Genomic DNA, 26,132 nt, shown 5'->3' with positions numbered 1-26,132 from the left:
CACCTCTGGCCAGGGTACTCACTGGAGTCAGGTCCAAAGGGCTCCCGTACCTCATCCCAGACACCATCCTCGTTTGGGTGCCCAAGGTGGTCTATTCAGAGTGAGCTTCCATTTCTGTGCCTGGGATAGCACAGAGGCCAGGACAGGATTTGACTGGGGGGAGGACTGCAGGCTGACCCGAAACCCTCCTGGGGAGAGAGTGGAGGGGCAGACTCCAAGGGGGTCACTCTGGGTTCCTAAACATAGGTGCATGGTAGACTTGCTGCACATCTCCAGAGGGTTGGCTATGAGAAGGGAATGGGCTCCTTCCCTGGCCTCCTGGGACCCTAGGGTGATGAAAGGACTGAGGCCAGGAGGCTCAGGGATCAGTAAGGGTTGGGCTGGGACTTGGTCTGGGGCAAGTCGCCCCAGGGGCCCTAGTAGGCCTGGCCAGTTTCCACAGGCAGGAGTCCCAGCACAGCAGAATGCTCCCCGAGCTTCATACGACGCTGTGTGGAGAGGCTCACGTTTTTGGCCAGGTAATCAACAGCAGCTGGAGGGGAAAAAAAAGAGAAACTCCTAGAAATTGATGTTCTTTTTACCTAGTCTTTCATCTGCCCCACATCCATCCATCCATCTTTCCATCCATCCATCCATACATTTATTCATTCATTGATTCATCCATTCACCCTTCTGTCCACCTGTCCACTTGTTCATCCATCCATCCATCCATCCATCCATCTATCCATCCATCCATTCATCCATCCATCTCTTCATGAAGCTCTTTCTCTTACTTCCTCTCTAACCATTGAGCAAATAGTTACTTAACACTTATTATTTGCCCAGCTCTCTCGTAGGTTCTGTAAGAAGGTACAGAGGATGTCCACATGGCTGAGTGAAGAATTAGTTCCAACACGCCTGTATGTATGTATGTCTGCGATGGGGAACGTCCAGTACATCCCACAGAGCCCAGGTAGTAATGAGGGCAAGGTCCTTCTGCCTTCTCTGGACCCTGAGCCAGCTCATGGATGAGGCAAAGCAACATCCCTTACTCAAAAGCAAAGCAGCTTTTGCTGTTGAGCTGAGGGGTCCATGCAGAAGGAGGAGCCAGGACCCTGATATGCAGGGAGCTGAGACCTTTAGTCTTGAAGCTCTGGCCAATCCAGAGGAGGGAGATGAGAGTCTGAGGGTGTGTACTTGTGTGTATTCCTGAACAGTGGAAACAAAAATCTCTGTGTAGTAATGGGCACTGGATCAATGTTCACACATGTACATGTGGATAGATGCGGGTGAGCTGTGTGTACCTGCGTGAGTAGAACGTGGGGATGCCTGTGCACACACAGGTAAGTGCGTACAGGTGAGTTGCACCTAAGCCAGGTACCTGTGTGTGTGTGTGTGTGTGTGTGTGTGTGTACGTACAGGTGTGACTGCTAGGTCTGCGTGTGCATGTGTTCTGTCTTGATTGTATGAGCTGCACCTGCCTGAGGCTACAGCAGAAATCAGCCCCGCCCAAGTGATTTGGCTGGCATGTGACCAAGGCCTCTTGAGGTAGAGCTGCCTCCTCCCAAGCTGGAACCCGTGGCTGTGGCCAATGCAACCCCTGGGACCTCTCGGATCCAGAGGTGAGAAGAAATGTCATGAGCGCTGCCTTGGAATCACAAGGCCTGGCCCAACACTCTCCCTTCACCTGCCCACCGAGGGACCCTGTGGGTAGAGCCAGGAGGTGTGGGCACAGCCAGTGGGCAAGGCCCAGAGGGGTGAGATGGTCAGTACCAGTAATTGGGGCCATATTCCCTAGGGGTTCAAATCCTGCACCCGCCAACTTTTACTGTGTGATTTGGGGCACACCAGCTCACCTATACAAGCCTCAGTTTCCTTGTCTGTAGAGTGGGGATGATGATAGCACCTACGGCAAAGAATTGTGGGGATGAGGTGAGAAAATGCAGATGAAGAGGTTAGTCAGCACTGCGCCTGGTACCCGGTGAGCTCAATGGCCTTGGGCTCTCATGCGACTGGGATTCAGTGAGCAGATGTGACCTTTGATGGAGGCAGGAAGGAAAGGAACAGCAAATGGAGCAACTCAAGGGTCCCACCTATCTCCTGTTCATGCGGCTTTGGGCAAATCACGTTGCTTCTCCGGACCCATTTCCTTGTCTGTAAAATGGGTAGAACAAATCCCAGCCTCCTCGAGGGCTCTTATGAGGATCAAACGAGATGATGCGCTTTAAGATGCTGGGCATAGAGGGCTCAGCGACTGCACCTAGATTCGCAAAGGATATGCAAATGTCCTGGGGCTTTGGGAGTGCCTGGCTGGGCCCCGTGTTCCTCAGCTTCCCAGGCTCTAGGGCCGGAGCTGAGCCCCTGAGTGGTGCCCCTGAGGTCACCCAGCCTCCAGACTCCCAGCTGGTAGCACAGAGGTGGTGGTGGCCAGCCTTGCCCTGCCTTGGGGCTGCCCCTTGCTCCGGGTGGAAGCGTGAGAAGCTCTGATCTCTGGCCTCAGGGGGAGCCTGCAACTCAGGCATCTCATCTCTGCTACTTGGAGCAGGTCTTATCTGAGTCCCGGGCGACCTCGACCTCACCTCGCGGAAGCTGATCTGCAGAGTAGCAGCAGAAAGAGAGGGGGATCCTGGTCTAAGCCCTTCCGTGCACTATCTCAGGTCCGTGACCCCATTTTACAGATGATGCAGCTGAGGCCCTGCCCTAAGACACTGTGTAACTTGAAAGGTCACATGGCTCTCAGGTTGTGGAGCCAGGATTCAAGGCCAGGCGGTCTGATGCCAACTCCTAACCACCCCCATGCGCTTCACCCACAGCCTCCTACAGAATAACCCCTGGTGTGTGCACAGCACTTTAGAGGCTAGGAAGCACTCCCCACCCCAAATCCTGCATTGGCCCCATTTTTCTCCTCCAGGAAATGTAAGTGACTTGTCCAAGGGCACATGGCCAAGCCAGGTGACCTATCCTGACTCACCGAAGGCTCTGCCTACTCCCCCTGATTCTACCTCATGCCCGACTCTGTGCCCGCCTCTGCAATGCTCCCTGGGGGTGGAGTGGAAAGGTCTGGCTCCGAAGAGCAATCAGAACGACAAAGCCTGATCCCCTGCCTGTTGTGTGCTCACCGTGGGCTGGGTGGACACAATCTCATTTCACGTCTCACCAATCCCAACAATCTCAACAATGGTACAGCTGTTCCCATTTTACAAAGGTGGAAACTGAGGCACAGCAAGATTGCTGACCCCCAGTCAGGCACGGCATGTGAGCTAGAGGAACCCGAATTTGTCCTGCTTGTGTCTGTGGTCACTCCGTGTCATCCCTTTTAGCCTCTCCCGGCTGCCAGCCCGGGCTCAGCGCACAGTAGGACCCACGCCCTGTCAAGGTGGGCAAGGAGACACCAAGAAGCCCAACTTTACTGATGAGCAGCCAACTTCAAGGGCACCCTTCGTGCCGCAGAGCCTGCCTCTCCCTGGGATCGAGCCAGGGGCCGGTGAGGGCAGGGCTGTGACATTTCTCATTATGGCCTCTGTCAATGGCCCTCCCTGTCCCTCTGTCTCTCCGTGTCCCCTCTCCTCTGCCTTGTGCCCGCGCCTGGGCTCTAAATGTCTCAAATTAGATTAATCGGGAGTTGGCAGGAGATGCCAACCAGTAAACAAATCTCAGCCGTCAGCGCCTCGTCAGCCCGCGGCCCCAGAGGAGGACCCTTCTAGACACAAATTCTTATTAGACTTGTCAGATCTATTAAAATTCTTTTCACACTTCTGCGTTCTATCAGCCCCATCATTAGTACGGCCCTGGCCTCTGGGAACACCAGGGCCATATTAATCTGCCGTGTGCCCCGTCCCTGCCCCCTGCCCCCACCCCCTTCAGGGACAGGAGAGACAGACAGATGGACAGATGATGGCCGGGAGCAGAAGAGAAGGTGTGGAGGTGTCCCTGGGAAGACAGGGGCCCGGGAAGAGGAGTGGACTCTCCTGCTGAGGAGTCTGGCCACGGGCACACTCCGCGCCCACCCGCAAGGGAGCCTCTCCGAGGGCTGTAGGCGTGGCTCTGTTCACGTGGATGCGGGCTGTCGGGCAAATAGCCTTTCTGGGATCCACTTCCTCGTCTGTCCGGGAGGAATAACCACGTACACCACACAGGGCAGCCGTGACTGCCAGACCCACAGTAGATGCTCAATAAACCTCGAAGCCATGTGTAACAGACACACATTAGTGAACCCTCAGAAATAAATCGGTGTGTGTGCAGCTCCCCATGCGTACGTGCCTGTGAAGTCATGGACCACAAAGGTGGGCCCAGGTGTGTATCATTACTGAGTGTCCTACACGAGTTTGTGGTCTGGCCAAAAGAGAACCAGGTTGGAAGTTAGGGGACCTAGGGTCCACCATTCACCTATGTGAGCTCGGGAAAGTCCCTAGAGCCTTAGCTCTTGCAGCTGTAAGCTGAGGACAAATAAAATCTACTTTGGGTGGGGTTTTGAGGATGGCATGAAATGAGGAACATGCAATTTGCTGCGTGCCTGGGCTAGACTCATGCATGGGACAGATGGGAGCAGGTGATGGGTGGACCTAGGCACGCACAGGGGCTGTCTGGGATGTGCACTCTTGCACATGGACTGGGAGCCCAGTCATAGGTGTATTCAGTGTCCCATGAACATGGGGCAGGTGGTCAGCGGCAACATGATGTGTCCCTGTCCCTGACTGTCCCGGAATGTCAAAGGTGAGGAAGACGGCACAATGGAAAAACTCTGGGAGTCTAATCCCTGGACTCCCATTTCCCAGATGGCAAAACTGAGTCTCAGAGGCAGGGTGACCTGGCAGCAGAATCAGTGGTAGTGGGGCCAACTCTCCCTTGGGCCCCTCCCAGCTGAAGCCTGGAGCCTTTGTGGGGGCGGGGTGGGGTCTGCCCTGGGGATTCCCTCTGGATAGGGCTGGAGAATATGGCTCAGGAGGAGCTCTGAGCCGCCCCTGGAGGAGCCAGGGGGGGCAGGGCTGGAGCTAGAGGGGGAGAGTGGGGGGAACGGAAAGGAGGGAGGGGGGAGGGGAAATGGCTCTGACCAGCTTCTCCCCTAGCAAAGGAGGAACAAACACTCCTTTCTCGCCTCCTGGGCCCTTTCCCTTTTGATCCCCCCTCCCTTGCAGCCCCCATGCTGACTTTGGGGTTAATTTTATTTCCGACTCGGGCAGGCACCCCTGGAGCAGGGCGCGGGGCTCCGGGTGTGACTAACGCCCGCCCCAGGCCGGGGCTGCTGCCTCCGCGCAGCTGCTCTCAACTCTTTATCAAGAGCATGTGTGTCCCGCTCGCTCTGCCCGGGAACGGGGGCTGGGGCTGCGGACTGCCCTGGGCCCCTCTGGAAACACTCGCGTGCACATGGGCGAGCCCCGCTCGCAACCCTACCTGCACACACGGGCTCTGCCCCCTCACACACTTGCTCCTCCCGCGCGCAACTCCACTGCAGTTACGCACACAGGCAACGCCATGTGTCCACGGCCCGACGCACAGCTAAACACAGGTGCGCGCAGCCTCGCCTTTGTGCGCACCGGAGCGCCCGCGCGCCCCGATTTACGCACCGCACGCGTAGCGTGCATGCCCGTCACGTGTACCCCAGAACATCTATGCACCCGCAGACACACACAAGCATCTGTGCGTGCCGTGCATGTACACACGCACACACAGAGCCACGCATGTCCGCACACTCTTACACACATCTGCATACGCGCATACGTTTGTTACACATGTCCGCAGAGTGACATCTGCCCAGCACACACGTCACACACGCAGGCACTCACGGAGACACCCAGCCACACGGACACACCTGAATGTACACTGAAGCACACGTGTGTGTGTGTGACCGACATATACTCACGGGACCAAACGTGAGCACTTGTGTGCTCACATACAGACTCACGTGCATATCACGTGGACGCAATAGGCTCATTTACACTCAGCTATGTGAATAGCCAGGTGTACACATGCGTGTGCCACTCACACGTTCACACATACACACAAGGATGCGTGCGCAAACACGTGTGCTGAATGACACGATACACACAGACACACGAATCATACGTATCCGTGACACACGTATTCTCTCACACACACACACGTGCGCACACACACATGCCAAACACACACATCCATGGGGCGGGGGCCGTGAACACAGCTCGGAGGTGGAGGCCGGCACAGCTGGCCCTCATTTAGCTGTGGAGGCCAAGGCCCAGCGAGGAGGAGCGGCTGGTGTGGGGGCAGGAAGCAGAGGTCAGTGAGGCTGGGCCGGGGGTGGGGGCGGCGGAGGGGGCAGAGGACACCCTCGGGCTGGGACCTCAGCCTCACCCCGCACGCCCTTCTGATTAGTTTGACACCAGCAGGTGAGGCCTTCGCCAGGAGGGGGGCAGGAGGGGAGCCCCGTGACCTTGGCTCTCGGTGCCTCATGGCCTGCCCTGACGCTGCCCCATCTGGCAGCCGGAGGCTGTGGCCGCGCCTGCCTTTTGCAGGCTCTGGTCCGAGGGTCAGCTTCCCCCCTCCACGGCCCCCCCCCCCCCCGCATCTAAGCAAGGTGCCAGGGGGCTGGGGGCTGGGGAGGGCCCAAGAGACCAGCTCAAAGTTTGGGGCAAACAGGGCTGAGGACGGTTGGGGCTGGGGTACAGGACAGAGATGAAAATCCAGCTGTCGCCCACACCCGGGGGGCAGAAAGCAGCAGGGTCTCTAGCATCACACCGTCCAACATGGCGGCCGCCAGCCACACGTGGCCACCGAGCCCCTGAAACATGGCCACACTGCCAAGAAACTGGGTTTTACATTTTAATTTAATTTTATCTAATTTAAATGTGAACACTGAAATTCGATTTAGCTTAGTGGTTGGGAAACTTTACAGTATATTTGGAACAACTTGGGTGTGTAAATCCACTTCTCAGTTGTAATTTTATGAAATTTAAATACAGATCGAGTAGTTCCAATGAAAACTTAGTGTCTGAATTAAAATGGGCTGGATTTCAAAGACACCGCATGAAAAAAGAAATGCAAAATAGCTCGCTCATAACTCTGTATGGATGACATGTCAAATGATCATCATTTCAGATATACTGGGTCAAACAAAATATGTTAGCGAAAATCATTCCACTTGTTTCTTCTTGCATTTTAAGCTGTGGCTACTAGGACATTTTAAATGCCATTCTTGGCTCCTGGTACCGTTCTCTGGGACAGCGCCACTGCAAGGCCACAGGAGGGGGAGGGCAGGGGCTGGGCTCAGTACCAGCTTAGGACAACAGTCCATTCTTCCCGGGCCTCGATTTTCTCATCTGTGAAATGGGCACCCCCACCCCAACACCGCCTCGCAGCGCTCTACAAATAAACAGACGGTCCTCGGAGGGGGGCAGGGAGGGGGAGGATGACGCCTGGGGCGCCAGGCACTCACTCTGGTTGTACTGGCCATACTGGTAGCCAGCCACGGGGTCCACGCTGTAGCCGGTGGTGCTGTAGGTGGGCGGGCAGTAGGACTGGGAGCTGGGCAGGCTGTCTCCCGGCTTGATGGAGTCGGCCCGCTGGCTGCAGCTGGCCGAGATGGAGGTGGCCGAGTCTAGCCCGCCGTGCAGCGGGGAGATGGAGAAGTCGGCCTGAGGCTGCGGCGGCACAGCGCTGGGGTTGCTCAGGATGCTCATCACCTGTGGGGGAGAGACGGTCGGTGCGGCCCGAGCAGTGGGCATGGGGGGCTCGGAGGATGGTGTGTCGGAGGTCCATGCCAGGCTGGCCCCGAACAGGCCTTGGCTGGGGTTGCTCCCTTGAAATCCCTGCACAGCCCCAAGAGCCTCAGTTTACCTGGTTTGCTTGCCCTTATGGGTAAGACGGTTAGTGGTTTCTCCCGGTTAGGTCCTAACCCATGGAAGCACCCCTCGCCGAGAGCTCCAAGGGGGCAGGGCAGGGCCTCATTCCCGTCTTGGATATCCCCAGGCCTGGTTCTAAGGGACATCTGGTGCCTGTCTGATGAATGAATGAATGCATGAATGAACGAACTAGCTGATGATGTCTCTCCCATCAGACAGGGGCTCCTCCAGGACAGGAAGCCGAGCCTCCCCTGTCAGACTTGGATGCCCCCATCTTCCAACACAGAGTTAGAACAGGACTCTGGATCTAGTCTGGCTTCACCCCTGGTCCTGTGGTAAGCCTGCTCTGCTCTTGACTTTGAGATCCTGCTCCTACAATGCCAACATCCATGGCCAACGTTTTCAAAGAGCCTTGCGGGTACCCTTCCTTGACTCTGGTAGCTCTCAGATGTCTGTGATCATCAACCCTTCCCTGCTGGGCCAGGACAGCAAACAGGAACTCACCATCAGTGCTGGTGACCCCAGACTGGCAGGGTGAGGCTCATCTCTAGATACTCAGCTTAAAGAACCTGGTTTGGTTCACTGATGTGTTCACTTATTCATTCAACAAACATGCATTGATGGTGACTGCAGCCCCAGGCCTCAGGCAGGGCCCTGGGTCTTCAGAGGAGGAAGAACCATGGTTCCTGCCCTCGGCAGGGGGGATGTCTGCGTAAGGAGGGGGAGGCAACTGGGAGCAGACCATCAAGATACGAAGTGGTGAGGGGCATGACAGAGGCCCCTCAGGGGGGCTGTGGGAAGGGAACTCAGCCAGTCTGGTGGTCCAGGTAGGCTTCTGGAGGAGGTGACACCTGCTGTCCAGCTCTCCAGGACAGAGAGTGGGGAAAGGTGGTGCAGGCAGCAGGTGTCTCTCCATGTGGGAGCACGGGTGTCCCGGCCAGTCCCGGGAGACAATGGAGAGGGAGGCCCTTGTGCAGCTGACCTGCAAGGCCCAGGACCCTGGTGACCTCCTGGTGATGCCATACCCCCTGCGGGAGGGAGGCTTCGGTGCCAGGTGGGAAGCCGAGCTGCTAACCTGCCCAGCAGCAAGCTAAAGAAGCAGGCTGTGGTCCGTGCTGGGCACACGGCTGTGTTCTCTGATTTCCCCACTTGCCTCTCGGGAGAAGGCAGGCTAGGGGCATTGCTAGAAGCAATCTTGCTGCCGACTGGATACCTTCTGGAAACTTCTACCTTCTCCTCTGTGACTTGTCCCTACCATAGGCACTGAGGCAGGGTGGGGGTGGAGAGCATGGATGTGGAATCCTCAGGCCAGGGACAGCCCCTGGGCTTCTCTGCTTACAGCCTCAGATGTCCTTTAGCACCTGTGACTGCCCGCAGTCTTGAGGAAAAGACATGACAACTGTCCCTAACTCAGAGGGTGGCTGGGGGGATGAGGTGGGGTCTGCGTGCAGAGGGCTTTACGCCTGGCCAGCGCTCCCGGAAACAGGGCCCCAGCTCCCCGAGGCTTCCTCTTCCCTTTCTCCTTCCTTTCCTTCCTCTTGGCATGAACTCCCATGGCTCGCCCAATCCAGAGCCCTACAGAGGTGCGTGAGGCTGAGCCGTGATGCCCCTTCCTCAGACGAAGGAACAGAGGCCTTCAAAAGGCTGTGTCTTCTCCAGACCTCACTGCAAATCTGTGGGGAGCAGCTCAGGGTCCAGAGGCCTGAGCCCACTCGCCTGATAGGGTCAGGACTGGCTCTCAAGGATGCATTTGGGCATCTGAGCCCTTCAGAGGTCCTCAGTCCAGGGGCCAGCAGCAGTCTGTACCCTGGGCAGCCGCTGGCTGGGGGTGATTGAGGCTGGGGCCCCCCGTGGCTGGGGCATGAGCACAGCCTCTCCCTGACCCTCCCCTGGATGCTCCCCGCACAATCCCCTCACCCTGGGGTCACCCTCCTGGGTCTCTGTACTCCCCCTCCCCCCAGAGCCAGAGTCAAGGGCACTGGGCCTGGGGGGCTGGTCTTTGCCTCCACTGCAGCTGGTAGGGCTCAGGTGGGACTTGACAGTGTATCAGCCCTGTCCACAAGGCAAAGACCTGACGGGATGGGTGTGTGAGAAGGGGAGAGTCTGGGCAGGTGTCCGGCTACTCTGGGCAGTGGCCTGACCCGTGGAATCTCCTACGTGGGAGGGTCCATGTCGGGGTACAGGGGTGGTGGCAGGAGGGACCCCATGAAGGGGGTGTTGCTGAGGATGCTTGACACCGTTGGGCTGTGTCTGTTGCTTTCCGACTGGAGAGGGGTTCTCTGGGGCCTAGGAAATTCGGTGTATGTTTGGGTGGGACCTTAGGGGGAACTAAGGAATCTAGCACTTGCTAGGGGGTTAGGAGACCTGATTCTCTTCCATGTTGCCTGTCAGGTGCCCAATCTAGACTCCACTTTCCATCTAAATTAAGAAAATCACCGGGGCGCCTGGGTGGCTCAGTCGTTAAGCGTCTGCCTTCGGCTCGGGTCATGATCCCAGGGTCCTGGGATCCAGCCCTGCATTGGGCTCCCTGCTCGGCGAGAAGCCTGCTTCTCCCTCTCCCACTCCCCCTGCTTGTATTCCCTCTCTCGCTTTGTCTCTGTCAAATAAATAAATAAAATCTTAAAAAAAAAAAAAGAAAATCACCAACCCCCTCCTCCCCCCATATAAACATTAACCCTGTTCTCCCCTCGAAGGAGGCCTGGACTCCAAGAATAGACTCAGAGGCTCAGGGAAAACACACAGGCCCCATTTCCCTTCCTTCAGGAGGATAACTGTGGGCACAGGGAGACTCTCAGGAGGGTCTGTCAGTTTTGCTGAGACCCCAGTTTAATCCTTCCCTCCTGCACACCGCCAAGATGCCAAGCTCACAAGAGACAATGGAATGGGAGGGGAGTGAAGGGGGAGGGGTTCAGGAGAGGAGGAGCATGTTTTGGGATGGGCTGGGAGCTATGCACAGACAGTACTCATCCTGCAGGACAGAGACCCACAGAGAACTGCCACAAATCTGACCACAGCACTCAAGAATTATCAGTGGCGGGGCACTTGGTGGCTCAGTTGGTTAAGCGTCTGCCTTTGGCTCAGGTCATGATCCCAGGGTCCTTCTTCTCTCTCTCCCTGTTGCTCCCCCAGCTTGTGCTCTCTCCTCTCTGGCTCTCACTCTCACTCTCAAATAAATAAATAAAATCTTAAAAAAAAAAAAAAGAATTATCAGTGGCTCTTCATTACCTCCCAGATAAACAGGACAAAATCTTCTGGTGATCAGACCACTACCTACCTGTGTCAACCCCTCCCCTTCTTCCTGCCTTACACTTTGTGTCCCAGCTAGACTGCATGATATGGTGTTTCCCGAAGACATCTGTCATTCATTCATTTATTCATTCAACAAACATTTCATAGAGTGCTACCATGTGCCAGGCTGCAGAGAGGGCTGGCCCATGAGCTCTTTGAGGGCAGGACAGGACTGTGGCTCACCTACCCTTGCTGCCCCAGCACTGAAATTGTGCCTGCTACATACTATGAGCCCAGAAAAACCCGGCTGAATTCATAGGTATCACTTAACAAATCTTAAGTGAGCACCTATTATGTGCCAGACACAGCTGGGCATGGAGGATGCAGCAGTGAGCACCAGCCCTCCATGCCCTCCTGGAGCCAGCTTCTCATGAAGGAGGCTGACAATAAACCATCAAATACATAATATAGTTTCTGATACCGGGAAGTGTTTATAGAGGATAAACAAAGGGGACAAGTGCAGTAGTCAGGCAAGAGCTCCCCAAGAGGTGATATCCAGCAAGACCCAAAAGAGCCAGCTACGGGAGGATGTAGCAGAAGAGCTTTGCGGGCAGAGGAGTCAGCAAGTGCAAAGGTCCTGGGGTGGGAACACACCCAACAAGTTTAAGAAATAACAAGTTCAATGTGGAGAGTGAAAATCCTGAGAGCTGCAGGGCCTCCTAGAGTTTGTCAGAAGGGGCTTGTGTGGTGCCCAGTAGCTCGGGAGGTCTCAGAATCAGCTCAGGCCTGGGGAGATTTTCCTGTAATGGGATTTGTTCAATGGGATTTGCCCTGGAACATCAAATCAAATCCACATCTGGGATAGGTGTGAATGGGGATGCGAGGAGGCTGCTTACTCTCTCCCAGAGTCCCTGGTGGCCTGTGGATCAAAAGGGCTGCCATTTCATCCAACCCCCTGTCTCCAAGCAAATGGGACAGGACCCACCTGAAGAGACGTGGGAGCGTTGACTCCTTGAGCAAACAGGCTATTATTACCCCTATTATGCAGGCGGGGAAACTGAGGCTCAGAGAAGAGGAAAGGCACACCTGAGATCACAGAGCCTGGAAGAGGCAGGGTTGGGATTTGAGCCCTCATCTCCCTGACCAGGAGCTGGGCTGCTTCCCACCAGGCTGTGCCAGAGGCTGTGGGGAGAGAGGCCCTTGACAACTCTGCGGTGGGGAGTGCTGTGGACCTAAGTGGCCCTCCGCGGCAGCCGGTTGGCCCCTGGACCCCTGGGAGCCCCTCTTCGCCCGCAGAAGCAGGAAGCTTTGCCCAGGGTTGGGGCCCAGCTGAAGTCTGGGGCCTGCAAACTTTTGAACTTGAGGCAGTCCCAGTCTGATGCGGTAATCTACCCCCCTCAAGAATGCTAAGGCCTCTCCCCTGGTGGGTTTTACTTTTTTCCCGGTGACCTTGCTTTCGCTAATGTATTACTTCTTGGTACGTTACCGTTACTAACTCAAAATCAATACCGACCTCCACATCTGTAAGGTTTTATCTGAAGGCAAATCTCCGGGCTGTCCGTCAGGCTGAGTGACAGCCATCCCTTCCTCGGCCCCCAGCCGCCGCGGCCCCCGCCCGCCCCCAGTCCCTTCCTCTCCCTCTGCTCTAAATCAGTCCCAGCCTCCACCAGACTAAATCAATAAGGGGCGGCCTCATCCCCCTTCCGCCGCTGGGGAGAGGCTCGCAGGTTTGGGGGGTGGGGGCTGCGGGAGCCCCGTGCCAGCCCTCCTTCCACATCCTCCGCTCGCCACCCCCTCCCTGGGACGCGGTGGCGAGCTCCCCTCCTTTAAAAGAAGGGGATGGGAAAAATGTAATTAATTCCCTCCGCTCCTGAGCTGGCCCCAGGGCCTGGGACCGAGGAGGCTGAGCAGTGGGATCTGCACCCTCTGTGATAACCGAGCGCGCTTCGGGAGTGAGGCTGCAATTAGAAGGGGATCGCCATCACTGGGGCTCCGTGGCACGGTGCGGGGTGGGCGGCTGGGGGCCGCAGGGGAACACAGAGGAGACAAGGCAAGGCAGGGATCATGCCTGGAGAGGTCAGGACAGTGGGACCCGGAGATGGGACCAGGGCTGGAAGGAGGCCAAGGGCCACCTGGACCCGTGGGCAGGTCAGGGAGCCCCACCTCCGCACGGCCAGAGGGGACCCCGAGGCCCCAGAGGGACTCAGCCATTCTGTGCTCCCAGGGGCTTCCCTGTGGTGCCATGGGCCAGAGTATTAGCACTAGCATCCGGGCTCCGCCTCGGGTGAGCTGTGACCCTCCGCAATTTCTTTAACCTTCTGTGCCTCAGCTTTCTCATCTGTAAAACGGGTATGGCAAGAATTGTAGCTACCTGTAGGGGCATTGTAAGAAATAACTGAGTAAATGCACCTTGCACGCTTAAGGCAGTGCCGGGCACGCAGTCTGTTCTCAGCACAGGCTCGCTCTCCCCCTCCGCTCTCACCTGGATGAGAAGGCACCGGGCCTGAGCTCGAAATCATCGCTGGAAGGCGGACTCCAGGAACTCCTCCCGGTCCTGACTGTGTCTTTCTCATCTCTTCTTCCCCAGGGGCCTGACGCGCAGTGGGAGCTTTCTGAGTGGAGAGGCCCTGCCCCCACACAGAAGGGCACGGGGCCCTGATGGCCAACCTGCGAAGTCTCCAGCAGAAACTGAGGCCCAAATGGGGCGGCGACTTCCACTCCAGGAGAGTCACCACAAACTAATGGCACACCGTCCCAGGCTTACTGCCACTCCCTCGGGCCCTCCGCCTGGGGGTGGGCTCCGAAAGGACCGGCTGGTGTGGCTCACTGAGCACCTTCATCTCCGCCTCCAGCCCTGGGTCCCCGGCTCACTAGCTCGTTCTCCTAACTTCCACAAGAGCTGAGGGAGGGGGGCAGTTTTGGGGGCAGCCTAGCTCACCACATGAGGGCCTGGGGTCCCTCCTTATGTGCAGATGGAGTTCATGGGGGCAGGCTGAGGGCTGGGGAGGAGGGACACGACTCCCCATTGGGCTCTGTCTGCTTGGTTACCGCCTCCCCACTTTGGCTGCCCACTGGAATCAACCGGGAAAGTCTTTTAAAATGACGATGCCAGGGGGACGCCTGGGTGGCTTAGTCGGTTAAGCATCTGCCTTCAGCTCAGGTCATGATCCCGGGGTCCTGGGATCGAGCCCCGCATCGAGCTCCCTGCTCAGCAGGGAGCCTGCTTCTCCCTCTCCCTCTGCCCCTCTCCCAGCTCATGCTCTCTCTCTCTCTCAAATAAATAAATAAAATATTTTAAAAAATAAATCAAATGCAGATGTCAGGATCTCACACCCTGTAGATGCTGATTAGTTGGTCTGAGGGTCTGGGCATCAGGAGCGTTTCCAGCCTGCTGCCCCAGGTGATTCTAATGTGCAGCCAAGTTTGTGAAACACTGCTTTCAAATCATTGTTGTTCTCGCTACACACGCATAATAATGACTTCAAGTCCTCACCCACATGGATGAAGACATGGGCGCACACACAAAACACACTGACACACCGGTTGCACACGGCATTAAGCAGACACGCCAACACGAACACACAAAGAATGATACACATGAAAACGTGCGTGTACGCACACAGCTAGGCCAAAGCCCATCACGTGCCTCACAGACCCACGCTCGGGCAAACACGCACACACGTTCACACACACCGCAACCTCACAACTCCACAATCGTCAGCTCACTGATGCAAGCCGACAAGCCTCTGTTCACCCTGCTCCAGCCCCCAACGGACACGCAGACACACATTACACAAACACACCTCCAGCCCGTCCCACCGCCTGTTCCCAGCTCCACATTGGGATTAGTGCAAGCGAGAAATCACCCACCCAGGCAGCCAAGCACCCGCCCCGCTCCCCCTCTCTCCTGCTCCCGGCTTGCTAAGAGGATCGGGCCCCCTCCCCTCTCCCTGCCCCCTGTGGACAGCGGTAATGGGCTTCGGGTGCTGACTTTGAGCTTCCAAACAAGATTTCCTGCAGGTCTCCCCGTCCCCACCCCCCTTCGCCTTCCATCTCTCTGCTTATGGCCCTCACCCTCCCTCCACCGTCCACATCTCAACCAGGAGAGCTGGTGCCCCGCCTGGCCAGCAAGCTCCCCTGCCCCCCCCCCCCCCCCCCCCGACCCCCGCCCCTCTCCTGCGTCACCACCAGCCTTCCGTGAATGCTTTTCTAAGCCTGGCTACTGCCATTCTCTTGCCCAGCACAGCACCTTACAGTTTCCAAAGCATTTCCCTTCAAGCCTCAAACCTTTCCAGCTGAGGGACAGGCTTAGGGGCTCACCCAGAGTCACCTAGGGAATGAGTGGTATCAATGGGGCAAGAGCCCTCAACCTCTGACTCCTAGTCCAATACTCTTGTCCTGCACCTGACTGTGGTCTTCGTTTACCATAGACAGCTCTTGGTCATTCTTGAGTCCGTGCGTGTGTGCATGCGTGCGCGTGTGTGTGTGCGTGCCTGTGTGTGCGTGTACATGCATGCATGTGTGTGCATGTGTGTGTACATGCATGTGTGCACGTGCGTGCATGCATGTGTGTGCGTGCGTGTGTGCACGTGCATGCATGTGCGTGCGTGTGCGTGTGTGTACAGTGGGGTGCACGTGGGCCTATCACATGTGGGAATATTGCTCCCCAGCCCAAACTCCTTTGGGTTAACTCTCCTTCCACATACGAGTCCAACATAGCTGACCCAAAAAGACTCAGGAGACAGGCTCTGTCTGATTGCGGAGGGAGGCAGGGAGGGGAATCTGCAGAGAAAGGCTTCAGCCTAGGCTCTGGTAAGAACTCCTGGAGTGTGGAGGAAGATGCAGGCAGGCTCAGCTGGAAAACAGTGGGAAGTCTTGGGCTTGGGCCTCACCCAGAGGATGCTATCACCCTTACTGTGGCCCTACCCATTGATCCTGATCCTGACCCTGACCCAGGAGGTCTATCCTATTCCCAGTGCCTGGCACGGAGCAGGTGTCCAACTGATATTGGTTGAGTGAGTGAATGAATGAATGAATGAATGAATTTATCTGTCATCCCCGGCGCAGGGCCTGGCATAGAGTTGCATAAATGAAAAGAAAAAATGGAGGGGTCTTGTGGCACACTCACACGGTCCCTCAACTCCATGGATTTCAGAGCCTCCTCCCCACCCTGGAGGTCCTTGAGGCTTAGCTAAAGACTAGAAGTCAGAGGGGGGGATTGACAGAATGACTCCCACTCATTGTCTAAGAAGTTAAAGACTCTTTCTCTCTCTCTCTAACACACACACACACACACACACACACAACACACACACACACACATTTCCAATGTTTGCTCTATGAGATGTCAATCTCCAAAATCTGGAAACATCTAGAAATATCTGGAAGCACTGGAGGGGGGCTGGCTTTGGCGTCCCCTCCCTGGGTGGTGCCTGGGTTAGGTGTCCCCACCAGGATGAGTCCAAGGACTCCTGGCTCCTGGCAGGGGCTGGAGCTAGTGGGGTACGGTGGGATTTGGGGACCATCTCTGATCGCACGATAATGGTGGAGGGGGATTAGAGCGACCGCTCTGAGCGGCGGCGGTGGCGGGGCTGAAGGAAGGGGCCGATCGCCGGGAAAGATATGACTATTTAAAGATAATGATTGCATAAATTTAATTAGCACACTTTCACGCGGCAAATGGCCGTTTTGTAATTAATGTATCTGGCCTTACTAAGCATGAAAGATTCCATCTCCTCCCCCTCCCCTCCCTCTCCCCCTCCTCCGCGGCCCTAATGAAAGACAGAGAGCAAGTGACAGAAACAGTTTGTCAGTGGCTCCAGGTGTCAGGGGCCTAATTGGCTGAGCTGAGGGGAGGGGGGGTGGAAGGGCTGAGAGGGGGGCCGCGGCGGGGAGGGCCTCCTGGACTCCGGGCCCAGGTTGGGAAAGGAGGAGGAGGAGGAGGCCCAGGCTCTCGCCCCCCCTGGCGTGGGGGGTGCTCCCCCCTGGTAATTGCCGGAGACGAGGACGCAGATTGGCCGTGGCAGGGAGGCCTCGTTAGTACCTGGGCAAACAAGCTGGCACATATCACAATGCGTTAAGGACTCCCAGCCATGATAGCTCAGGGCCCGCTCCCCCTCTCCCAGGAGCCAAGTCCCTTGAGTAGAATGAACGAATGCCCTCCCCTCCCCGCCGCCCCCGGGTATTGAGATGCTCAGAAGGAAAACTGATGGTCAGCTTCCATTATTAAGCACCTACTGTGTGCCAAACACCTATTATGGGCAGGCAGCACTGTGATTCACCCCTTACACCTGCAGTCAGGAGGATGGGTGTTTTCATCTTCCTGAGATTGGAATGCATTTTACCACCCGGAACGTCTTGCTGGGGCTGTCCTAGCAGCCAGGTAGCATCCGTGTCAGGCAGCAGTGACGACGGGGCTGGGTGTGAAGCTCTTCTTGACACCTTCTGAGAAGATCAAGGATGGGCCAGCATCAGACTGTCTTAGGTTCAAGGAAATATGGGTATTGGCTGTTCCATGTTACAGGTCAGGAAACAGGCTCTGGGAAGTCCCGGGCTACACAGTGAGTAAGTGATGGGGCTGGGATCTGAGCTCAGAAGGTATAATTCTGAAGATGATTCTCTCTCTAGCGTCTACCTAAGGGACCCACTGCAGGGCCGGCTCAGCACCCTTCCTACCCCCACGGTGCCATCCCCTGCAGGCTGGCTAAGATGCTTGGCGGACTCCATAGGAAAGCCTCTTTGTTGGGTGCCTACAGCTATCAATCGCAGTGAGTCAGAGCTATCAACCTCCAGACAGAGTCAGAGCTGCCTGGTTTTCCTGGAGGATGACCAGGGAACAGAACTGAGAGGGTTCCCGCTGCCCCTTCCCCTTGCGCCGTGGCTGTCTCGGGGCTGTGTGCACACCCTCCTCTCTGACAATGACCCTCCACTGTCTTTACCAGCTGCCCTCTGCCAACCTCAGCCGCCAGCTTTTGCCCAGTTTTCTCCGAGGAAGGCGGGGCAGGCAGGCCTGGAGCCAGCCTCGGCTGGGTGGAGCAGGGCCCAGCCAGCCCTCTTCTGGACCAAATTCAATTTCAAAGCTTAATGAGTTTGCAGAGGAGCCCGGTGAGCTCGCTGACGCTCCTCCTTGCCGGCTGGGTGGTTCCCGGCCGGGCCACCGAGCACGCAGCGGCCCGAGCAGGGAGAGCCCTGGGCTCCATCGAGAGTGGCGGGGGCACTGAGCGAGTGAAAAATGTCAGAGCAAATTGCTCTTGACAGCGTTAATATCTGCACCTCATAGCAATAATTACATGTAAATAAATAGCAAAATCACACTCAGCTGGAGGCAGCTTGGGGAGGACAGACGCTGCTAAGGACCAGCTGGGGACCCAAATGCTCTGCTTCAGCCTTTTCTTTCCTTCTTAGAGTCTCTGCTCCCCCCTCACCCACAACCAGAATCTTGCTGCAGGAAGTCTTGCTGCAGAACCTGCAACTCAGGTTTCTGGCCACTCGGACTGAAAATGGGAGGGAAAAATAAAATATTTGGATTCCGCACCCCCCCACCATTCTCATCCAGCTGTGAGAGAACTGCTGGAACATGCATCCTCCCAGCCTCTTCCTATCCTCTCTCCCTAAGCATATTATTCCACCTGGGGGTCTTTTAGAGAGACTCGCCTCTGAAATCCACATCTCTGTCCCGACCCCTATGCCCCCATCCGGGCACCCTGCAGGCCGCCTCCTGGCCTTGACCTCCACACAGCTGCCCTGATCCAGGTCCTGCTTCTGCACTCTCTGCTTCTGTGATCTATCAGGCTCTCAGTCACCCAGACCCCACACGGCCCCGTCATCTTCACCTCCCCGGCTGGGCCTGACACCCATGCCGCTGAGCAACATCACACGCCATGCAAAGTCACCAGCTGAATGTGGTGCGACTTCCTGGTGAGTCAACCTGACACGATGCTATTTTATTACCTTATTAGGACCAACAACTATGGCAGCACAATGGCAAAGAATCCATAAGGTGCACGCATGTCTGTGTCACAGGTCTGTGTCCCCACGGCCCCAAGAGTGCACACTCAACCAACAGCAGGTGTACTTTGGAGAGAAGCTGAGAGGCCCCGGTGTGCAACCGGAGTCACCTCTTGCTATCATACTGGTTTGCTTCTGGGCTTCTGTCTGCAAAAACAAGGACCATGTCTTACCCATGTCTGGATTCACAGTACTTAGCAAAAGGCCTCCGGAGGTGTTTGAGGGACCAGGAAATGAAACAAAATGGAAGTGGAAGGGCTAGGAGGACAGGGGAGGAAGGAAGGGAAAGGGGTAGGGAGGTGGGAGGTAGGGAAGAGTATCAGGCACCTGATACTCTTCAGATGAGCCCAGGTGCACTGCAGTGACTGGATTTGATCCAAGGTTCCATCCCCACCCCCTTCCCAGAGGGACCCAGGGGCCTGTCCTCCAGGGACCCAGCCTCCCTCCCACTTCCTGTCTGCCCTCATAGAGAGTTCCCAGTCTGGGCTCCGTGCCCCAGGAGGAGGAGTGCGGAGGGCCCTCCAGCTACTTCGCTGCCCGGCCTGCCTCGCCTGCACAGGGCAGGGAACGCAGGCTCCATTCTTCGCGAAACAAATATCTTCTCCAGAGCAGCCCCCACGTCCCACGCCGTCTTATTTAGTTCACCGACTAATCCACTTATCGAGGATAAAGCGCCCGTGAATCCCCATTTGATAAAGGCAGTCACAAAATTAGCAAAAATGTGCCCACGGCTCCGACGCACCAAACAAACAAGAGGCTGGGGACGGCCGCGGAGAGATGTTGTCTCCCGTTGGTCCCCGGGCTCTGGAGAGATGCAGGAAGAGATAGCAGCTCTCTCACGGGTACTGCAGGCTGGGAAGGCGATGCCACGGGTTATAAGGGAAGGGGGCTGGGCGAGGCGGGGAAAGGAGCTGGAATGGAGTCCTGGCTCCATCCCGTGCCAGCCCGGGGCCCCAGCTCCCCTACAGCCCAACTCCGTGACCCTGTGCCCAGCACACCTCCAAATATAACCGCTCGGCATCCTGGCTAGTAGTTCTTCACGGCTTTTGCTGCAAGCCTTGCCTGTGTTAACTCCTTTGCTCCTCACTACAACCCTGGGAAATCAGTACCCTGGCCACCCATGTTTTATAGACCAGGAAACTGAGGCACAGAGAGGTCAAGTCACTTGGTCAAGATCACACAGCTGGTAGCCACTGCCCCCAGCTGGAGAATTATTATCGAAAACTCTCCCATTCACCCCTGGCCAATTCAAACTCAGCCTCCATCTCCATCCATGGTCCCCAACCGCGACGGCAGTCCCCCAATTACCTGGCCGTACCCCCGTGATTCATGATGCCGTCCCTGCCACGGCACAGAGCCTTCAAGTTGCTGGAGGCTGTATGCCCGCTCCCCCACAATCTGATGATGCCAAGTTCACCTCCCTGTACCTCTGTCAGAGCCAACGTTATTCTGTGCCCCACGTGCACCATCAGGGACTCTGGCGTCGGGGCTGTGGGGGCCTTCTTGCGGAGCCCAGAGGTCTCCCGGCTTTGCCCCAAGGGGCTCCAGGCCCTTTGCTGACACCACCTCTTCCTAACCACAGCAGCAGGGCTATCAATGCCATCACACAGATGGGAAGACGGAGACTTCAATAAAAACTTGGCCGGAGTCAACCTGCGCATCTGAGGGTGGCTTTGAGGAGGGGTCTTTCTCTGCTCTTGGTGGCTGGAGAAGGTCCAGGAAGAGGGAGGAACCAGGACAGGATTCTGGAAGGCTCAGTCCCTGTGCTGCCCACATAGCCACCAGCTTGGCTTGGGGAGGAGGGGCTGGTCTCAGACCTAGGGGATGGGGACGTTAATCACAGGGAGCATCTGTGGGGGGAGGGGCATCTGGAACTAAAGGGAAACACTCGTTAGAAGGGCAGGACTTCTCACCCCAAGCTCCCAGGGCTCTGAGACCAACCACCCCCCCCAGAAGGCCAGGGCTGGGAGCAGGGCATCTGGGGTTCAGGCCCGGGCAGCTCCCTTTGTTTGGGAAAAGGCTCTGCCACAGACACCTGGCCTGTAGGTGGGAGGAGGGAGCACAGAGCAGCAAGACTCCGGGGATGAAGGCACCTTTCTGTTGCTGCCTTCCTGCCGGAGGGAGCCAAGGGCACACAGCTGGGAGGTGGTGGCGCTGGGGTCCGTACTGCAGAGTGCCCTGTGTCTCCCTCAAGCCCTCTCTCCGTGCACCCCCTCCTGTCTCAGGTCCCTGTCCCCACCCCACTTCTGTAAGTTCGTGTCCCTCCAGCGGTGTCCCTGAGTCCCTGTCACGCCTTGCTCGCTGGCCTCCCTTGTTTGCTCTGTCTTCCTGCCCCTGTCCCTGCCCCTGCCTGCGTACCCCTCTCCGCATTTCTCTGTCTCTCCTTTCCTTCTCTCTCCTCCCGTTTCTGTCTCTCACAGTCTCTGGGTGTCTCTCTCTTCCTGTTTCTATCCCTCCATGTGTTTCTCCTCCAGACTCTCTTTATCTCCCCCTACCTCTCTCCCTCTCTCCCCGTGCCTCAGCTGCTCCCTTACTCTGATGTTCTCTACACCAGCATCCTAGACCGTTTCTATGGGTCTGTCAGTCTGTCTGGGCACCTCCCTGCCTCTCTGCCCATCACTCCTGCATACCTCCAGCAGGAGGCACCTCCTCAGTCAACACTGGAGCTTCTTGCACCAAACCTGAGCCCACCACGCCCGGGGTGCCAGGCTCACACCCTGGTCCAACTGGCTGTCGCCATAGCATAGGACTGCCGGGCCAGGGGAACCCTCAGCCTACCTCCCCTGCTCCCCTGCTTCTCCTCTGGGCCTTCCCTCCCAGGCCCCTCCTGTTCTCCTCCCTCTGCTGTCCAGGGTGGTCCACTGAGTCACTGCAGGGAGCTCATGGGGATTGTGAGAGCTGGGCAGTTGGGGAGGGCACTTGAGCTAGTGCTTCTCAAACTTCCCTGCACACGTGAATCTCCTGGGACCTTGAAGTCCAGACCAGACCCAGAGCAGCCAGGGTCTAGTCCAGCCTCTGCCTGTGCGGGCAGCCCAGCCTGGAGGAGAGTTTCATCTCTGCCATCCGGCAGACCTGGGTTTTGGATGCCGACATTATCCCTTGCTGCTGATCTTGAGCTTTGCCTCTCTGAGTCTGCAAAACCGGCATGACGATTCCAGACCCTCAGGACTCAGCGAAGATCAAATCACAGAACAGGGCAAAAGTGCCTCGCTGACCCCCAGGTTCTAAACAAATCGATGATGTCATTGCCATTATTATGGACAATCACGGTGCTGAAAGAGCCACCCCGCTCCCGCCCCTTCGGGGGGCCAAAGCAGGGCGGGACTGCAGTTGGGACAGCTGCTTTTTCCCTAGAGAGGGAGCATGGAATCAGCTGGGGTTGAGGTCAGCACCCAGGGGGCCTGGGGAGTTAGGGGAGTAGGGTAGTGGGGGCATTATCTGTGGTGGGGAAGGGAAGGCAGGCCCTGTGGGAGGCTCAGGGACTTCTGCCCTGGGCATCACGTCTCAATTTCAGCCTGGATGTGCCCCCTTTGTATAAGATGCTTGACAGGGGCCCTCGCAGGACCTTCATCCTCTGACCCCAAAGGTCAGACCCACTGTCTGGAGAGAGGGATGCATGCTGAGCCCTCATACTCTCTGCTGGTCCCCAAGAGACCAGCAGGATGGAGGGACAGGAGCTGGCCAGGGGTGTGTCTTCCTCACACATCCCACCCGGCTCTGCTCCATGCTTGAGATTCCCCAGGGCTCCGCGTCAAAGTGGGGATCGCCCATGGCACTCGGAGCAGAAGCACAGCTGGAGGTAAAGGCTGTCCCTCCCCCCATGGCCACACCCACTCGTGCCCCCGGAGAAGCCTTGTTAATCCCTGAGTCCTTCTAGGCAGTGAAAGGCATGCAGGGCCATTGTGGGTATCTTTCTTAGTAAGAGGAAGCACTGGGTTAACTATTTCTAGGATGCCTTCGGCCTTGGACATTGCTGGAGAAGGGATCTCTGTTCAAACGGACCCTACTCTGAGGTCACTTCCTAAAGAAAGGGGAGGTCAAGGTGCTCCTGGGAGGCTGACAAGGTGAAAGCTTGCTAATCCAGTTCTCTGATAATCCAGGCTGCCTCAGTTGGTGTCTTTAAAATATGGATTCTCCTGGTTCCCATGCAGACCTACGGTATCAGCCAATCAGGGTGGAGTCTGGGATTTAGATTTTTAACAGGCATTCCAGATCATTCTAATGCACAGGCTTGGGAACCACAGTCTCTACTGAATCCCCAACACCAGATTCTGCTGCTGCCCCCCCCCACCCCCAATCAGGTTGCTCAGTGCTTTACAAGGCCACCCTTCCATGCCGGCTTGGATGCGGACGCTCTGAGCTGAATTCTACCCCTGCCCCATGACCTCCACCCCCTGCCACCAATGGGAACACGCTGGCTCTCTCTGCCCCCAGAAGACAGCTCTGTGGAGGTTTCTGGTAGAATGGTGGAGGTTCCCTCTTGGCTTACTTCACAAAATCTGACCTCCCGAACCTCCAAGTCAGACCGCAGCTTGCCAAGGGAGGTGGTTGGAAGCACAGCTGGACCCCTCCAGGTGGTCCGCGTCCAGCCCAGCCAGGCCAGCCCTGAGGAAGGGGTTTCCCTTGTAAGGGGACTGGGGGGGGGGGTCACAGATATCCCTCTACCCTCATCCCTCTCCTTGTCTGGGGCAACCCCTTTTCTCTGGACGCTTTTGGCTCCTGGTTTGCTTGCTTGTCTCTTGCAGAACCAACTGGAAGGGAGGTCCTCGAACGGAGGGGCCATGGAGTTGGGCAAAGAATGAATGCTCAGGGTGTCCAGCCATGCCCACAGCTGTTCAATGGATTCCTATTGTGTGCTAGGTTTTGTGGTGGAGACATGGGCCACCAGCATAACCTGGTCCTGGCTTTAGGGGGAGAGAGCAGTATCCAGAAAGTTGGAATTCAAAGCCAAAACTGCTACCCTGGGAGAGGGTGTGGCCACCCAGACTGGAGGGTCGGAAAGGCTTCTCGCAGGAAGTGGCCTCTGGGCTGAGACCAGAGAGATGAATGGGGCTTGGCTAAGTGAAGAGAGGGAGGGCGAGCATATTCTCGGCGAGGGAAGGCCAAGTGCTTCGGTGCAAGGGGGCGGAATGAATGCCTGGGGAGTGGGGGAGGAGCCCTGGCCCCGCCGAGGAAGCGAGTTCCTGCCTGCGTGTCTCCGGAGCGCCAGCCCCGGCCGCCGGCTCGCCCACCGTCGCCGCCCGGCCGCTGGGCCACCGCGCGCGCCTGGATGGACGGCCGGGCCGGGCGGGCGGCGCGCGTTCCGGGGGCGGCCGGGCTCGCGCTGCTCCCCGGTCCCGGGCCGGGGCAGCAGGAATTAAGCAGGCCGCCGAGCCCGAGCGCGTCCTTATCTCGGGGAGACAGTTGTTGGGAATCACTTTGACTGAGTGGTTTTGTCTCCCCGCATTTTCCACTGTCAGGCGGCCTCAGGCCATGGATCAAAGGCGCGGCGGCGGCGGCGGCGGCGGAGCGAGGGGAGGGGAGGGGTGGGCGCGCGGATCCGGCCGATCCCGCGCCCCTCTATCCCCCCCTGCCCGGACCCAGCCCCGCCTCCCCCGGCCCGGAACCGCGCCCAGCCCCCGCCCGGAGCCTCACCCCCACCCCAACCCCCCCCCCCCCCCCCCCCACGCCAGGGTCGTGAGCGGGCAGATTGGGAAAGGAGAAATGGGGGGTGGGAGAGGCGGGGGCTGGAGACATAGGGAAATGAGAGAAGGAGTGGAGAAGAATAAGAGATTAGGAGAAAGAGAATGGGAGCAGGACTGGATTTGCGGAGAGATGGGGGGAGGAAGGAAAGGGGTCTGAGAGCAGCCTGGGTGCAAGTGGGGTGAGGGACAAGGGGTGGGGAGAACTGGGGTGCTGGAGGGAGGAGTGGGGGAAGCAGAGAAATGGGAAGCAGAGGGAAGTGCCCAGAAGAAACCCCAGGTTCATTTCCCATCAGGTGGGACCAAGAGAAAGTTCTGGGCTGAACGATGGGACATGGAGGCAAGACTGGCTGGAGAAGGAAGGTGGGGGGCATGTCTGGCTGGGCTAGGGGTGCCAGGGAGTCTGTCCTCCCTCTAAAGAAAGTGCTGGCCTTCATCACTCACAGGGAAAGAGGTGCTGAGTAGAAGTGACTGGCCAAGGCCATACAGGAGTGGGGGTGGCACTCAGGCCTGACCTTCCAAAGGTCACCAGGGTGCCTGGGGGACACTGGTGGAGATCTCAGATGCTCCCAGGAGCCCCAGGGGAGGAACATCCTCTGACCCTTTCCTCCCCATCAGCCATTATCCTGCAGCCTAACTCCTAGGGGTGGCTCAGAACACCTGTCCCCACTCCCAAAGGTGTTGGAGAAAAGTTCACAGCTGGGGAGAGGGCCAGGAGAGAGGAGGGGCTGTGGGAAGGGTCCGCAGAGAGGGGAGCCCTGGGGCTGAGGTTGGGGCAGGGCAGATGCCTAGACAAGGAAGCAGGAAGGAGCAGGGGAACTCCAGGGCACCAGGGGAACATTAATTCTGCAACAGGAGGTCTGAGACCTGGCCCTGCCCCAACTCATTGTGTGGCCTTGGAGCCCCCATCTGCAAATAGCTACCCCGAAGCGTGCCAGATGCCAACACGCTTTGCATATCACAACGTGCTCGTTCCTCAGACTACTCTATGAGATGGGAACTACTGCTAGCCCTGCTTGATGGTGGCGGAAACTGAGGCAGAGCAGAACCTCTTTGGAATCATGCAGGTAGGAAGTGACAGTGCTAGAGATTGGGATCAGGCGCAGGGACCCTAGAGCCCACGTCTTGACACCCCTGCTCTTTGCCTCTTGGGGCTCTGGGAATAGCGGAGATCAAAATCTCACCAGCAAGTGGGAAACAGACCATTCTCATGACATGTGCCAGGTGAGAGCATGGTCTCTGGAGCCAGGCAGGCTGGGTTCAAGTCCAGGGCCTGCCACTTGTTAGTGGTTTATCTCAGGCAAATGATTTAAACTGCTTGGTTCCTCTGTCCCCCCATTTGTGAAGCCCTCCCCTTCCAAAGGAGATGGTGCCAAGATTAAATGAGCTGATCCATGTGAGCGGCTTAGCACAGGGTCTGGCC

The 26,132-nt window shown here is 57.3% G+C and overlaps 1 protein-coding gene across 2 annotated transcripts in view; it reads right to left on the bottom strand.

Moving 5' to 3' along the window:
- Positions 1-416: 416 nt before the first annotated feature.
- PAX7 (paired box 7) overlaps positions 417-26,132 on the bottom strand; it is a 94,013-nt gene continuing 68,297 nt past the window's right edge. For both annotated transcript variants that reach the window (XM_021683504.1, XM_021683505.1), the window contains exons 8-9: positions 7,388-7,634; positions 417-532 (exon numbers count right to left, since the gene is read on the bottom strand). In XM_021683504.1, the coding sequence (XP_021539179.1) occupies positions 417-532; positions 7,388-7,634 (363 nt within the window). The remainder of the gene's footprint in view (positions 533-7,387; positions 7,635-26,132) is intronic.

The sequence above is a fragment of the Neomonachus schauinslandi genome, chromosome 4 (assembly GCF_002201575.2).
Source record: "Neomonachus schauinslandi chromosome 4, ASM220157v2, whole genome shotgun sequence".
NCBI lineage: Eukaryota > Metazoa > Chordata > Mammalia > Carnivora > Phocidae > Neomonachus > Neomonachus schauinslandi.
Note: the sequence above shows the minus strand (reverse complement) of the source record. Positions and strands in the feature narration are given on the sequence as shown.